This window comes from Oncorhynchus clarkii, chromosome 4 (genome assembly GCF_045791955.1).
Source record: "Oncorhynchus clarkii lewisi isolate Uvic-CL-2024 chromosome 4, UVic_Ocla_1.0, whole genome shotgun sequence".
Lineage (NCBI taxonomy): Eukaryota > Metazoa > Chordata > Actinopteri > Salmoniformes > Salmonidae > Oncorhynchus > Oncorhynchus clarkii.
The window spans coordinates 75,778,812-75,794,620 of record NC_092150.1 but is presented as its reverse complement, the minus strand read 5'-3'; the positions used below and the strand labels follow the sequence as shown (position 1 = coordinate 75,794,620).

The window sequence follows — 15,809 nt, the reverse complement described above, 5'->3', positions numbered from 1 at the left end:
GGCTAGTAATAGGGGTTGCAACAATTTTGGCAGATTATTTTAGAAAGAGAGCGTCCAGATTTTGTAGGGGTCCAGATTTTGAAGTTCTTTCAGAACATCAGCTATCTAGATTTGCGTGAAGGAGATGGGGAGGCTTGGGCGAGTTGCTGTGGGGGGTACAGGGCAGGTGACCGTGGTAGGGGTAGCCAGGTGGAAAGCATGGCCAGCCATAGAAAAATGCTTATTGAAAATGTAAAAAGTATCGCTATTTATTGGTGGTGACAGTGTTTCCTAGCCTCAGTGCAGTGGGTCCAGCTGGGAGGAGGTGCTCTTATTCTCCATGGACTTTAGTGTCCCAGAATTTTTTTGAGCTTGTGCTACAGGATGCAAATTTCTCGTTGAAAAAGCTAGTCTTAGCTTTCCTAACTGCTTGTGTGTATTGGTTCCTGACTTCCCTGAAAAGTTGCATATCACGGGGGCTATTTGATGCTAATACAATGCACCACAGGATGTTTTTGTGCTGGTCGAGGGCAGTCAGGTCTGGAGTGAACCAAGGGCTATATCTGTTCCTGGTTCAATTTTTTTTTTATGGGGCATTCCAAAAATTTAGAACCAGGAACAGATATAGCCCTTGGTGAGGAAGGCACTTTTTAAAGAATAACCAGGCATCTTCTACTGATGGGATGAGGTCAATATCCTTCCCGGATATCCGGGCCAGGTCGATTAGAAAGGCCTGCTCGCTGAAGTGTTTTAGGGGGAGTTTGACAGTGATGAGGGGTGGTCGTTTGACCACAGACCCATTACTGATATAGGCAATGAGGCAGTGATCGCTGAGCTCTTGGTTGAAGACATCAGAGGTGTATTTGGAGGGCAAGTTGGTTAGGATGATATCTATGAGCGTGCAATGTTTACAGATTTGGGGTTGTACCTGGTATGTTCATTGATCATTTGTGTGAGATTGAGGGCATCAAGCTTAGATTTTAGGATTGCCGGTGTATTCAGCATGTCCCAGTTTAGGTCACCTAGCAGCACGAGCACTGAAGATGGATGCGGGGCAATCAATTCACATATGGTGTCCAGGGCACAACTGGGGGCAGAGGGTGGTCTATAGCAAGCGTAAACGGTGAGACTTGTTTCTGGAAAGGTGGATTTTTAGAAGTAGAAGCTCAAATAGTTTTGGCAAAGACCTGGATAGTATGACATAACTCTGCAGGCTCTCTCTGCAGTAGATTGCATCTCCGCCCCCTTTGCAGTTCTATCTTGTTGGAAAATGTTGTAGTTGGGATGGAAATTTCAGGGTTTTTGGTGGTCTTCCTAAGCCAGGATTCAGACACGGCTAGGACATCCGGGTTGGCAGAGTGTGCTAAGGCAGTGAATAAAACAATCTTGGGGAGGAGACTTCTAATGTTAACATGCATGAAACCATTGCTTTTATGGTTACAGAAGTCAACAAATGAGAGTGCCTGGGGAATAGGTGTAGTACTGGGGGCCTGAGTTAACCTCTACATCACCAGAGAAAGAGTTGGATAAGGGTACGGCTGAAGGTTATAAGAACTGGTTGTCTAGTGCATTCAGAGATTAAAAGGAACAGGTTTCTGGGCGTCATAGAATAGATTCAAGGCATAATGTACAGACAAAGGTATGGTAGGATGTGAATACAGTGGAGGTAAACCTAGGCATAGAGTGATGATGATGAGAGAGATTGTCTCTAGAAACATAATTTAAACCAGGTGATGTCACCGCATGTGTGGGAGGTGGAACTGAAGGTTTAGCTAAGGCATAATGAGCAGAGCTAGATGCTCTACAGTGAAATAAGACAATAATCACTAACCAAAACAGCAATGGACAAGACATATTGACGGGCCGGGGCTAGCAAGCTAGCAGAAGGGCCTTAGAGGGACATCGCGATGGATGAAGTCTGTTGTAGCCTCCTCGTGCGGTTCCGTCGGCAGACCAGCCGTGATGGATTTGTAGGGTTCCGTGTAGTAAAGGTGCCCAGTCCAATTGGCAAAATAGGTATAGTGGCCCAAGAAATTGTCCGACTGTTCTTTGAGAGTTGAAGATGATAAAACCAAATAGTGACCACATTTATTTAACAATCCCTTGAAAACGTCACAGTTGTCAATATTTTTAGCGGAGCTGGTGGTCTCCCAGCAGTCAAATTGAATGCTCTGCACCGTATTGTGATTTTTGATTGATAACAAACTATAGGCTACCAGCCGTGCACGCAGTGGATTAGGGAACTGTCCGTTATTTGTGTGGTGCTAAAACGTATTTATCTCCCCCACATGAGAATACATTGCCAAATGTTTGTGTGCTTTCCCTGGCTAGCCTAGCTCATGCAGAAATGCCTAACCCAGGAAATAAAAAGAGAGGTTTTGAAATAGGCCAACACCATCGTGGAATCAGGTGCTGCGTAAATTAAATCCCTGGTTTGGTTTGGAAGGATTTTGGAGTCATTGTGGACAAGGACAACAACCCCTTAGATGGATACACAGCCAGCAAAAAGTGCATGCAGGTATTTATTTACGATTTGGCTAATTCAGTTTATCAGTTAGTAATTACTTGAATTAATACTTTTGGTATTTTAGACCAGTGGTATTCAAAGTGGGAATATACAAACGTTATTGAGAAATTATTTGAAAAATACAATTTTACTGAGTAAATGTAAATGTTCTCTTCATTTTGATGAGACAAATGTAATGAATGTAATGTTATTTGATTGTTAAAATCTAAATTTACCAAATTACTATTATTTTTTTAAATGTTGAGTCGTTTGGCTTGGGGTCGCCAGAAATTGGGTCCTCAGGAATTCTGCCCCCCAAAAATGTGGTCCCTACTGAAAAAGTTTGCATACCACTGATATACCATATGCAGGCCAAAATGTTTGAGTTGCCTATAGGCTATTGCGGTCTATATTCGATTCTGGTAATTATTTCAGTTTCAATTTGATTATTATGGTGGCAGGTAGGCTAGTGGCTAAGAGCGTTGGGCCAGTAACCGAAAGATCGCTGAATCCCCTAGCCGGCAAGTTGGTAAATCTGCCGTTCTGCGGTTGAGCAAGGCAGTTAACTCCAAGCAACAATTTCTCCCCCGGGTGCCAATGACGTCGATTTAAGGCAGCCCCCGCACATCTTTGATTCAGAGGGGTTGGGCTAAATGCATTAGACACATTTTGGTTGAATGCATTCAGTTATGCAACTGGCTAGGTTTTCCGTTTCCCATATCTAAACAATATTGAATATAATGGGTTTGTTATGTCGGCTATAGATTTTTATTAGGTAAGGCTAATTAGCAGGCACTTTTTTTCAGAGCGATTTGAGTTGTCAATGTGCCGCATTTCATTGTAAACATTTTAAGACATTGTTCTCAATTCATGGCATGGTTTTCCTTTTATCCAAATGTTGAATAGTCACACAGACCAATTAATTCACGCAGGGAGGGGAATAGTAGCCTACTACTCAGGGAGGGGAATAGTAGCCTACTGCTCAGGGAGGGGAATAGTAGCCTACTGCTCAGGGAGGGGAATAGTAGCCTACTGCTCAGGGAGGGGAATAGTAGCCTACTGCTCAGGGAGGGGAATAGTAGCCTACTGCTCAGGGAGGGGAATAGTAGCCTACTGCTCAGGGAGGGGAATAGTAGCCTACTGCTCAGGGAGGGGAATAGTAGCCTACTGCTCAGGGAGGGGAATAGTAGCCTACTGCTCAGGGAGGGGAATAGTAGCCTACTGCTCAGGGAGGGGAATAGTAGCCTACTGCTCAGGGAGGGGAATAGTAGCCTACTGCTCAGGGAGGGGAATAGTAACCTACTGCTCAGGGAGGGGAATAGTAGCCTACTGCTCAGGGAGGGGAATAGTAGCCTTCCTCCCAGGGAGGGGAATAGTAGCCTTCCTCCCAGGGAGGGGATTAGTAGCCTTCCTCCCAGGGAGGGGAATAGTAGCTAATCTGGAGTCATATAAACAATTAAATACATTGTAATTTGGCGGGTCATGTATCGGCTTTCAGAAGCAATTCTATGAGGGTGGGTCGGGTTGTGGAGAAAAATCTGTCCTGATGTCGGATATTAGTAGGGGTTCAGAATTGATGTGGTCGGCGTGGGGGGTGTTTGGCTCCAAAAAACGGACCCCGTGCTAGACTCTAGGTAGAACATACTGATGGGCTCCATGACTCACTGTAAATACATACACTTAGCTACATGGTAAACACCACTCATCACTGATATTTTTTCTGTAGGTGTGACACCTATATGGTCAGTTTAGTTTATTTTGTGTTTTAGATTTTTAAGAAATTTGTATTACTTTTATTCATTATTGTGGTCATGTGGTTTGGCAAGAAGAATGCCCCTCTTCCCACAGATGTTATTACTACCACTGAGGGTTTAGAGCTTGAGGTAGTCACCTCATACAAGTACTTGGGCGTAATGGCTAGATGGTGCACTGTCCTTCTCTCAGCACATATCAAAGCTGCAGGCTAAAGTTAAATCTAGACTTGGTTTCCTCTATCGTAATTGCTCCTCTTTCACACCAGCTGCCAAACTAACCCTGATTCAGATGACCATGCTACCCATGCTAGATTACGGAGACATAATTTATAGATTTATTTGATTTATTTCACCTTTATTTAACCAGGTAGGCTAGTTGAGAACAAGTTCTCATTTACAACTGCGACCTGGCCAAGATAAAGCATAGCAGTGTGAACAGACAACAACACAGAGTTACACAAGGGTAAACAATAAACAAGTCAATAACACAGTAGAAAAAAAAGTCTATATACAATGTGTGTAAAAGGCATGAGGAGGTAGGCGAATAATTACAATTTAGCAGATTAACACTGGAGTGATAAATGGTCAGATGGTCATGTGGTCATGATGGTCAGGTAGAGATACTTGTGCAAAAGAGCAGAAAAGTAAATAAATAAAAACAGTATGGGGATGAGGTAGGTAAATTGGGTGCAAAAGAGCAGAAAAGTAAATAAATAAAAACAGGTATGGGGATGAGGTAGGTAAATTGGGTGGGCTATTTACCGATGAACTATGTACAGCTGCAGCGATCAGTTAGCTGCTCAGATAGCAGATGCTTAAAGTTGGTGAGGGAGATAAAAGTCTCCAACTTCAACGATTTTTGCAATCCGTTCCAGTCACAGGCAGCAGACAACTGGAAGGAAAGGCGGCCAAATGAGGTGTTGGCTTTAGGGATGATCAGTGAGATACACCTGCTGGAGCGCATGCTATGGGTGGGTGTTGCCATTGTGAACTGAGATAAGGCGGAGCTTTACCTAGCATGGACTTGTAGATGACTTGGAGCCAGTGGGTCTGGCGACGAATATGTAGCAAGGGCCAGCCGACTACAGCATACAGGTTGCAGTGGTGGGTGGTATAAGGTGCTTTGGTAACAAAACGGATGGCACTGTGATAAACTGCATCCAGTTTGCTGAGTAGAGTATTGGAAGCTATTTTGTAGATGACATCGCCGAAGTCGAGGATCGGTAGGATAGTCAGTTTTACTAGGGTAGATCAGCAGGTAAGGGTGCTCTTGAGTGGTTAGATGTTCTTTACCATTTGGCCATCATATTTGCCACCAATGCTCTTTATAGGACACATCACTGCACTCTGTACTCCTCTGTAAACTGGTCATCTCTGTATACCTGTCGCAAGACTCACTGGTTGATGCTTATTTATAAAACCCTCTTAGGTCTCACTCCCCCCTATCTGAGATATCTACTACAGCCCTCATTCTCCACATACAACACCCGTTCTGCCAGTCACATTCTGTTAAAGGTCTCCAAAACGCGCACATCCCTGGGTCGCTCCTCTTTTCAGTTCGCTGCAGCAAGCGACTGGAACGGGCTGCAACAAACACTCAAACTGAACAGTTTTATCTCAATCTCTTCATTCAAAGACTCAATCATGGACACTCTTACTGACATTTGTGGCTGCTTTGTATGATGTATTGTTGTCTCTACCTTCTTGACCTTTGTGCTGTTGACTTTGTCCAATAATGTTTGTACCATGTTTTTGTGCTGCTACCAGGTGGCATGTTGTGTTGCTACCATTCTGTGTTGTCATGTGTTGCTGCCTTGTTATGTTGTTGTCTTAGGTCTCTTTATGTAGTGTTGTGTCTCTCTTGTTGTGATGTGTGTTTTGTCCTTCATTTATTTAAATCCCAGGCCCCGTCCCCGCAGGAGGCTTTTTGCCTTTTGGTAGGCTGTCATTGTAACTGACTTGCCTAGTTAAACATTTTTTTATTTTTTATATTGGATTCCTCCAGGTTTATGCATTAATATGCACTGAAGTGTATTGGTGTCACCATCTAGATGGAGTCAGCAGATCTGTTGGTTGGTGGCCTTTACATTGGGCGGTATTGCATTAGTGAAAACCAAGACTGTTCTCAGGGCAGTTGCCGGTTTTGACTGGCAGAAGTGACGTTTCGTAGCATGTTAAGATAATTAACGTGGCAGGTTATGATAATTAGGTTAAAGTTAGGTAAAATGCTAAATTTGTCCACGATGCGACTCGAACATACAGTATCTCGCTATAACCAGGCCTGCCATAAGAACAGTTTTGGTTTCCACTAATGCGACGCTGTTTAAACTGGTGATGGTGACCTCACTTCCTCAATCGAAGGAAGTTTTCCTGAAAAACCAGCCTACTTCCCGTTGTCTCAGAGTGTATCCTGTTTTACAGGTGTGTAATGTATAACTATACACAATATACGTCGACATAGTGCGATAACATGTTTCGCTAACTATTTAATAGGTTGTGTGATGCTTAAGGTGCATTTTTTTAGTTTGTCGAAGCTAGAAAATGCTAGCCAAGTATCCCCATTGACAATGGAATTGTCAGTAATGGAGCCACGCTAGGTGGATGGTATGTAATCGTTAGTTCAAACAGTTGCAAAACGGAAAACGAGAGTTTATATTGGAAAATGCAGGTAGCTAGATCCATTTTCGTTTCGTTTAAGAAACGTTTTGCAACAGATTCGGCGTTATGAATACGCCATGACATGATGCAAATCTAAACAAAATGGCGTCGCGGACTTTTCTAAATTGTAAATATACAGTACATTTTTTAACTCCGGGTTACTTTATTTTGTTCATCCAAGCCTCAGGTTATATACATATGTTGCACAATTGAATCATTCTAGTTTAGATGTTTTAGTAATTTATATATTTTCCGTAATTTAATGGTTCGAAAGTTAGCTAGCTAGCTTCATGCTGGGCGCTAGTTTAGCCCTAGCCTAAATATATGCGTCGATGTAGCTACGTACTTGTATTGGTTTAACTGGTAGTTTAAGCACTGCTAGCGGGAGTCATTGTTGTCAATTGTGTAGCATTGGGTAACGTTTATGTTTACACTGCTACAGTGGTGAGCCTGTTTGTGTCGGACAAACAAGCATACGATTTGATGGGTTTTACATTCTAGATAGCATACCCTTTGCGCTATTTGTAAGTGATTAGTATTTATTTTGGCACATACATTAATTAGAAATAGCTATATGTACTGTTAGAGACAACCATAGTATATTCATGTTTTTATGTAGCTGTTTTTATATTGTTAATGAGAACTGATTTAATATTTTTCAACAAAGCAATTGTAATGACCCAGATAGTTGACCCTTGACACTTTTGGAAAACACGTTTATTAAATTCGATTTAAGAGGACTTTACCTGAAACCAGCCAACTTGTACTTGTCTCTGCGTTACAGGTACATGTATTTGTTTTCCTGGTCTCATTCATGGAACCTGGAACATTAGCCCACTCTGTACAGTCTGCCATTTGTTGAGCTAGCTAAAAGGATAATTGTTAATGTAATAATAATCAAAACTCTTTCTCCCTTCCGCTTTCTGCTCTACCCCCCCTCTCTCTAGGTCCTACGTGGGCACCTCCAGTAGTAACAGTGACCCAATCCAGTCTCCTGCCCCACTCCTATTCCCTCCGCCCCCCCTCCTTCAGCCACAGTGTCACTGTCCAGTCGCCCATCATAGGTGTGATCCCCTCCATCCAATCCCCCATGCCCCCCCACCCACTCATGACAGCCCACTTCCAGCTACCTCCACACTCCACCTCACACCAACCCCCCCCCATGGTTCTCAACATGCCCCCCCAGCCACCCTACCCCTTGGCCCAGCCCCCTGTCGCCTCCTTGCCCCTTTCCTCCACCTCAGGGGGTCCGGGTGGGACACACCCCAACCAACACAACCAAAATGTGATGGGGAATGGTCATCTGATGCCTCACCCCCTCATACAGCCCCCCGTCCTGCCTCTGACCAATGGGCAGTTGGTGCCGCCGCTTCCGTCTACTCTAGTAGCCTATCAGGATGATCCTAGAGGGCCCAACGGGCTGCAGATGCTGAGGACTGTGGGAATGGGGAAGTACGAGTTCACAGACCCAGGACATCCTAAAGGTAAGACAGACCCACTCTGACTGGGCAAGCATGCAGTCACACACACACACACACACACACACACACACCAAAGGTAAGATGGGCCCTCTCCACATGGGTAAGCACAGAACCCTTGCTTCTGTATTTTGGTTTATGCACTTTATTTTCCACTTAATTAGTTCAGGTTTTATCAGCGTAGAACCCATCTTTTTTTCTTGGCAGAGTGTTTGTACAGGGAACAGCTTCTCTGGTTAGAGTGGTTTGTACGGGGAACCGCTTCTCTGGGTAGAGAGTGGTTTGTACGGGGAACAGCTTCTCTGGTTAGAGAGTGGTTTGTACGGGGAACCGCTTCTCTGGGTAGAGAGTGGTTTGTACGGGGAACCGCTTCTCTGGGTAGAGAGTGGTTTGTACGGGGAACCGCTTCTCTGGGTAGAGAGTGGTTTGTACGGGGAACCGCTTCTCTGGGTAGAGAGTGGTTTGTACGGGGAACCGCTTCTCTGGGTAGAGAGTGGTTTGTACGGGGAACCGCTTCTCTGGGTAGAGAGTGGTTTGTACGGGGAACCGCTTCTCTGGGTAGAGAGTGGTTTGTACGGGGAACCGCTTCTCTGGGTAGAGAGTGGTTTGTACGGGGAACCGCTTCTCTGGGTAGAGAGTGGTTTGTACGGGGAACCGCTTCTCTGGGTAGAGAGTGGTTAGTACGGGGAACCGCTTCTCTGGGTAGAGAGTGGTTAGTACGGGGAACCGCTTCTCTGGGTAGAGAGTGGTTAGTACGGGGAACCGCTTCTCTGGGTAGAGAGTGGTTAGTACGGGGAACCGCTTCTCTGGGTAGAGAGTGGTTAGTACGGGGAACCGCTTCTCTGGGAAGAGAGTGGTTTGTACGGGGAACCGCTTCTCTGGGTAGAGAGTGGTTTGTACGGAGAACCGCTTCTCTGGGTAGAGAGTGGTTTGTACGGGGAACCGCTTCGCTGGGTAGTTTGTTCCCAGAATGTCTGTAAACAACACTACAAACACAGTTAACACTACCTATTTGGAAACAGTGCCAGATCTCTACAAAGCTGCACCAAGGTCACGGCATGTACACACACACAAACTATTATGTTGCTTCAATTGTCCAGCTACACCTACATTCACTTTTTAAGCTTCTTTTAAGCCAGGAAAACTTTTATCTTTGAAAACGGCGAGGGGCGCAGCATGGCGAGTGGCGCGGTCTCTGCTGTGTCTCAAAGCTGTAAATGTATGTTAACCTTGGAGGTTGTGATGCAGGGCCAGAGACAGATGTACTAAATTCTCTGACCAATTTTCACATTTAATGAAGCTTTTTATTTTCCACTACTTTTGTTTCTCTCTCGTTTTCGCTCTATATCAATAAAACGTGAGCAAATGAGTTTCCAGATTGATGTAGAAAGCAGTTGTGCCGGTTGGTTCGGACGCTACCTGAGACACATTTTAAATGAGACACCAGCTGGAATGGAAACAAACATTTGTCCAGCAGCAGAGCTAGTTAATTTCTGTTGCATCTCCTGTCTCCTTAGACACTGTCTGGTTTTTGTATTTGGATAAATGGATGTTTGCGCTGCCATTAAGGTTAACTCACCACTTTTCTGCGATATCCACCATTTTGATCTCAATAAATAATTAACGTGAATCGTGACGAGCCGTAAAACGCAGAGTGTATCACCCATTGAGTGATGTGTGCTTCATCGAATATCACGTGTCACTGCTATGAACAGCTAGGCGCATCCCCTAACCAGCCGTTAGCCAAATCAGCTACTTCTCTCTCTCCGTTCTTTCTGTGCATTCTCCATAAGTTTAAAAATGTTATTTAGCCGTGATGGCGAGCTAGGGTGTCGGGGGGGGGGTTGGTGTGTGAGGGAAATAAGATGTGTGGGACAGGGAGTAAATTCGTGAGGGAGGGAGAGTGAAGCTGTATGTAAAGTTGTCTGAAAGGTATGCTAAAGATAGTTTCATTTAGACCTAGTGTGTTGTCCCGTTACTGCATCAATGAAATTGCAGATCATTATGTATTTATATTCCTTACTACATTCCTTCTGCCCAATCACAGGTATGGATATGAGTAGATCTGATTATTTTCTGCAGTAGCCTTTTTGATTGTACGGTAAAAAGTGCAGTGTTTCCCCTATGTTAACTTAGCATTTAGGCGCGCCACCGCTGCTAAATAGTTGTCGGCACTCCCAAAAAGGACTAATATTTTCAGTATTTTATATCTTTAAACAAGATCACAACAAATAAAAAGTAGACAGTCAGGGAGAATCTAAAATTCAAAAAATGTCATGGCATGAGGCCCCCATTGATTTGGAGTTTCTCAGATAGCATAAGAACACGGAATAAGCCATGGCAAAATGTGCAGAATTGCAGGAAATTAGCATTAAAACAGATTACCTTTTTATTTTCCAGTTCCATCACAAAAAGTATAGAACTGCAAGAAACTAACATTTTCTTTCTGCCCCATGGTAAAACGTATAGAGTTGCAGGGAACTAGCTTTAAAACGGCAACATTTTGTCATTGTGGAAAGGGAGCGCTCGGTATTGTGATACTTGGCTTGGTATCACATCGTTAGTGAAAATGTTGGTATGGTGACTAGAGGTCGACCGACTATGATTTTTCAAAGCTGATACTGATTATTGGAGGACCAAAAAAAGCGGATATCAATTAATCGGGACGATATTTATTTATTTATTTATTTATTTATTTATTTGTAATAATGATAATTACAACAATACTGAATGAACTTATTTTAACTTAATATACATCAATAAAATCAATTTAGCCTCAAATAAATAATGAAACATGTTCAATTTGGATTAAATAATGCAAAAACAAAGTGTTGGAGAAGAAAGTAAAAGTGCAATATGTGCCATGTAAGAAAGCTAACGTTTAAGTTCCTTGCGCAGAACATATGAAAGCTGATGGTTCCTTTTAACATGAGTCTTCAATATTCCCAGGTAAGAAGTTTTAGGTTGTAGTTATTATAGGAATTATAGGACTTTTTCTCTCTTCCATTTGTATTTCATTAACCTTTTGACTATTGGATGTTCTTATAGGCACTTTAGTATTGCCAGTGTAACAGTATAGCTTCCGTCCCTCTCCTCGTTCCTACCTGGGCTCGAATCAGGAACACAACGATAACAGCCACCCTCGAAGCAGCGTTACCCAAGCAGAGCAAGGAAAACAACCACTCCAAGTCCCAGAGCGAGTGACGTTTGAAACACTGTTAGCACGCACCCCGCTAACTAGCTAGCCATTTAACATCGGTTACACCAGCCAAATCTCGGGAGTTGATAGGCTTGAAGTCATAAACAGCTGCTGGCAAACGCATGAAAGTGCTGTTTGAATGAATGCTTACGAGCCTGCTGCTGCCTACCATCGCTCAGTCAGACTGCTCTATCAAATCATAGACTTAGTTATAACATGATAACACACAGAAATACGAGCCGTAGGGCATTAATATGGCCAAATCCGGAAACTATCATCTCGAAAACAATACGTTTATTTTTTCAGTGAAATACGGACCTGTTCGGTATTTCATCTAATGGGTGACATCCATAAGTCTAAATATTGCTGTTACATTGAACAACCTTCAATGTTATGTCAGAATTACTTAAAATTCTGGCAAATTAGGGAGCCCAAACTGTTGCATATACACTGACTCTGCGTGCAATGAACGCAAGAGAAGTGACACAATTTCACCTGTTTAATATTGCCTGCTAACCTGGATTTCTATAAGCTAAATATGCAGGTTTAAAAATATATACTTCTGTGTATTGATTTTAAGAAAGGCATTGATGTTTATGGTTAGCTACACATTGGAGCAACGATGCGTACCACATCGATTGTATGCAACGCAGGACACGCTAGATAAACTAGTAATATCATCAACCATGTGTAGTTAACTAGTGATTATGATTGATTGTTTTTTATAAGATAAGTTTAATGCTAGCTAGCAACTTACCTTTGCCTGTTACGCGAATGCAGTAAGCCGTCTCCTCGTGGAGTGAAATGTAATCAGGTGGTTAGAGCATTGGACTAGTTAACTGTAAGGTTGCAAGATTGAATCCCCCGAGCTGACGAGGTAAAAATCTGTCGTTCTGCCCCTGAACGAGGCAGTTAACCCACCGTTCCTAGGCATTAAAAGTCATTGAAAGTCATTAGTCATTGAAAATAAGAATGTGTTCTTAACTGACTTGCCTCGTTAAATAAAGTTTAATAAAGGTGTAAAAAAAATCATTAAAAAAAATAAGCCAAACCTGTGTCCAAAAATACCGATTTCCGATTATGAAAACTTGAAATTGGCCCTAATTAATCGCCCATTCCGATTAATCGGTCGACCTCTAATGGTGACACACATTCTGAAAATAGGCACATTTTCTTGCAGTTTACACAGATTTCTCACGTTTCTGTGCAAAAATGTTTGCTCACCTTTTTGGGGCCATAATCAGTTTGCATCCCTGTGGGATACATTGTTGCTACGTTGTAATTTATACTCTTGTATTTAATACAATAGCCAAAGCAAGTGATAATTGCTTACTTCACAACACATAACCATAGTTTATTAGCCTTCTATTTAGAAGTACTAAAAAAGTAGCTACATATTCTATTTTGTAAACAAGCAGTAGGGCTCTGCATAGAACCTTGAGACGCGATGAGATGGATTGCATTCCATTAAATATTCAGCAGTAGAAATCACATACAGATGTCGTTGCAGTAGTAAGGTCACAGCAATAGCTGTGTCATTCAGATCAGTAGCAGGTGTCAAAACAAATGATTTATATATACACTAGATGGCTGATAGGGGGTGCTAGGCTGACTCCACTTTGCCTCCATCTTGGCACTCACTCATTGCAGAAAATATTATGGTAGCTATAGAAATGCATTGGTCTATATTATTTTTTCCCACCTTTATTTTATTAGACACCTTAATGCATACTTAAATTATATTATGTGAGGAGAACACATATATTGACAAATCCTTGAAACATTTAAAATACTGTGGAATTCCATTCATTCCTATGGAGGACTGATCCTACTGGGGATTGCCAATATGGCCGACCGGTGGCTTCCAAGCCCCTCAAAGGCCAATACATAGAGTCAGCAATCCAGGATTTATAGAAATCATTTGTCAAAACAGAGCCGTGTGTTCTTGAAAACCTTGTTCGCATACAGGGTCACATGAACAAACACTTGGTGCTCATTTGGCAACATTGTCTTGATTCTCTTAAGTCTTCTCCGAACGGTTGAGAAAGCTTCCTGATGGTAAGAACACTTAACCTTGCTGCCGTGACTGTCAACCAGTCGGCAACCACAAATCCGGCTGCCATGCAGTACAGGGTCCGCTTTACGTTTTCATTTCTTTCATCACATCCTGCTGCTGTCTCTGTCTCTCTCCAGTCCAATCAGTGATTGCATGCTGTAGTGCTGTGACAAGGTGGTGAGGAGGCTAGTTAAGGCCTTCTCTAAGCACAGATTCAGATCTTTTTTCATAACTTTAATGCTTATGGTTAGGATTGGGGGCAGTAATCAGATTTTTAGATCTGTGGTGAGGGGAAACTTATACGTTGAGCTATGATATACTGTAGAGAAGCGAGCTGCCACACACACACACTTACGTGACTGGCAGATATGGATGTCTTTGCTTAAAAAATGTAATGAATTGTCGGCTTGACTCTGACTATTAAATGGTTTATCGGTTAAGTAATGTTTTAGAGCCCACTTTGGCACAGGCTTCAGCAAAACTCTTAGTGTGCCCTTCTGTGTGTAGTGAGAACTTGGATATTGAGGCAGTCTTTGTAAGGTTGGATGATTTTTACATTGTAAGAGTGCCTCAAATTCACTTAAGTAGGCTGTAGAGTAGGCTAATTTGAATGGCTCTCATTGGACTCTAAACACTAAGTGTTGGTGGGATTATTGTTAATTCAAAATGACAACGACAAGGTTCCAGTTTAACAACGTTTACGTAACCGTATTAGCACAATACATACATGGTTGCCATCGCACTCAGGCCAGGTTCATCAACAACGAGACTCCTGCGCAAGCGCACTAATAAGAGTGATGGCACCGTGATAACAGATACTTAAAACATGAACTTAACAATTAGGAGCAGTTGAGCCTAGTGTGTGTACGCGTGTTTGCCTGCATGTGTGTGCGTCCGTTTCTCCATCTGTGTGTCTGCTTCTGTCCGTGTTTGTGTGTGTGACATCAGCTCTGTCTATGCCTGTCATTGAACCTATAGGGTCACTGAGTTCACCCACTCATCAGATTGAACGACCATATGAAACCACATAAACCTTAACCTCTCTGGGATATATGGGGCGGTAGTGTCCCACTTGGCCAAAAGCCAGAGAATATGCAGAGCGCCAAATTCAAATAAATTCCTATAAAAATCCAGCTTTCATGAAATCCCATATGTAAGATACCAAATTAAAGCTACACGTGTTGTGAATCCAACCAACATGTCAGATTTCAAAAAGGCTTTTCGGCGAAAGCAAACAATGCTATTATCTGAGGATAGCACCTCCGTAAACAAAGACAGAAACCATATTTCAACCCTGCAAAAGCAACACAAAACGCAGAAATAAGAATATTTAGCTTCTTCTATTGGCACTCCAATATGTCCCATAAACATCGCAAATGGTCCTTTTGTTCGATTAATTCTGTCCATATATATCCAAAATGTCCATTTATTTGGCGCGTTTGTCCAGAAAAACACCGGTTCCAACTTGCTCAACGTGACTACAAAATATCTCAAAAGTTACCTGTAAACTTAAAAAAACATTAAACTACTTTTGTAATACAATTTTAGGTATTTTTTTAAAGTAAATAATCAATAAAATTGACTGGATGATCTGTGTTCAATACAGGAAGAAAACAAACTGAAGCATGCTTTCAGGTCATGCGCCTCTATCAAACATAGTGACCCTCGTTCAAGTTGGCCGTACTTCATTACACAAAGGAATAACCTCAACCAATTTCTAAAGACTGGTGACATCCAGTGGAAGTGGTAGGAACTGCAAGCAAGTCCCTTAGAAATCTGGATTCCCAATGAAAACACATTAAATAGAGTGACCAAAAAAAAAAAATCTGAATGGTTTGTCCTCTGGGTTTCACCTGCTAAATAAGTTCTGTTATACTCACAGACATGATTCAAACAGTTTTAGAAACTTCAGCGTGTTGTCTATCCAAATCTAATATGCATATCTTATCTTCTGGGGATGAGTAGCAGGCATTTGAATTTGGGCATGCTTTTCATCAAATTCCAAATGCTGCCCTCTATCCTAGAGAAGTTAAGGGACCTTCTCCTCAACTGTGAGACCTAGGCTTAATTGGCCATCTTTGTTTCACTCATTATGTTTCAGTTTGAAAGAGACAAAACAAAGTCTAAAAATTATAGACACATAAGGAGAGGGAGAACGACAGACACATGCAGAAAGGGA

At 42.5% G+C, this 15,809-nt stretch overlaps 1 protein-coding gene across 2 annotated transcripts in view; it reads left to right on the top strand.

Moving 5' to 3' along the window:
• The window catches only part of LOC139407289 (kelch-like protein 29), a 381,932-nt gene that overhangs the window by 254,194 nt on the left and 111,929 nt on the right, over positions 1-15,809 (top strand). For both annotated transcript variants that reach the window (XM_071150934.1, XM_071150935.1), the window contains one exon: positions 7,845-8,381. In XM_071150934.1, coding sequence (XP_071007035.1) covers positions 7,845-8,381 — 537 coding nt within the window. The remainder of the gene's footprint in view (positions 1-7,844; positions 8,382-15,809) is intronic.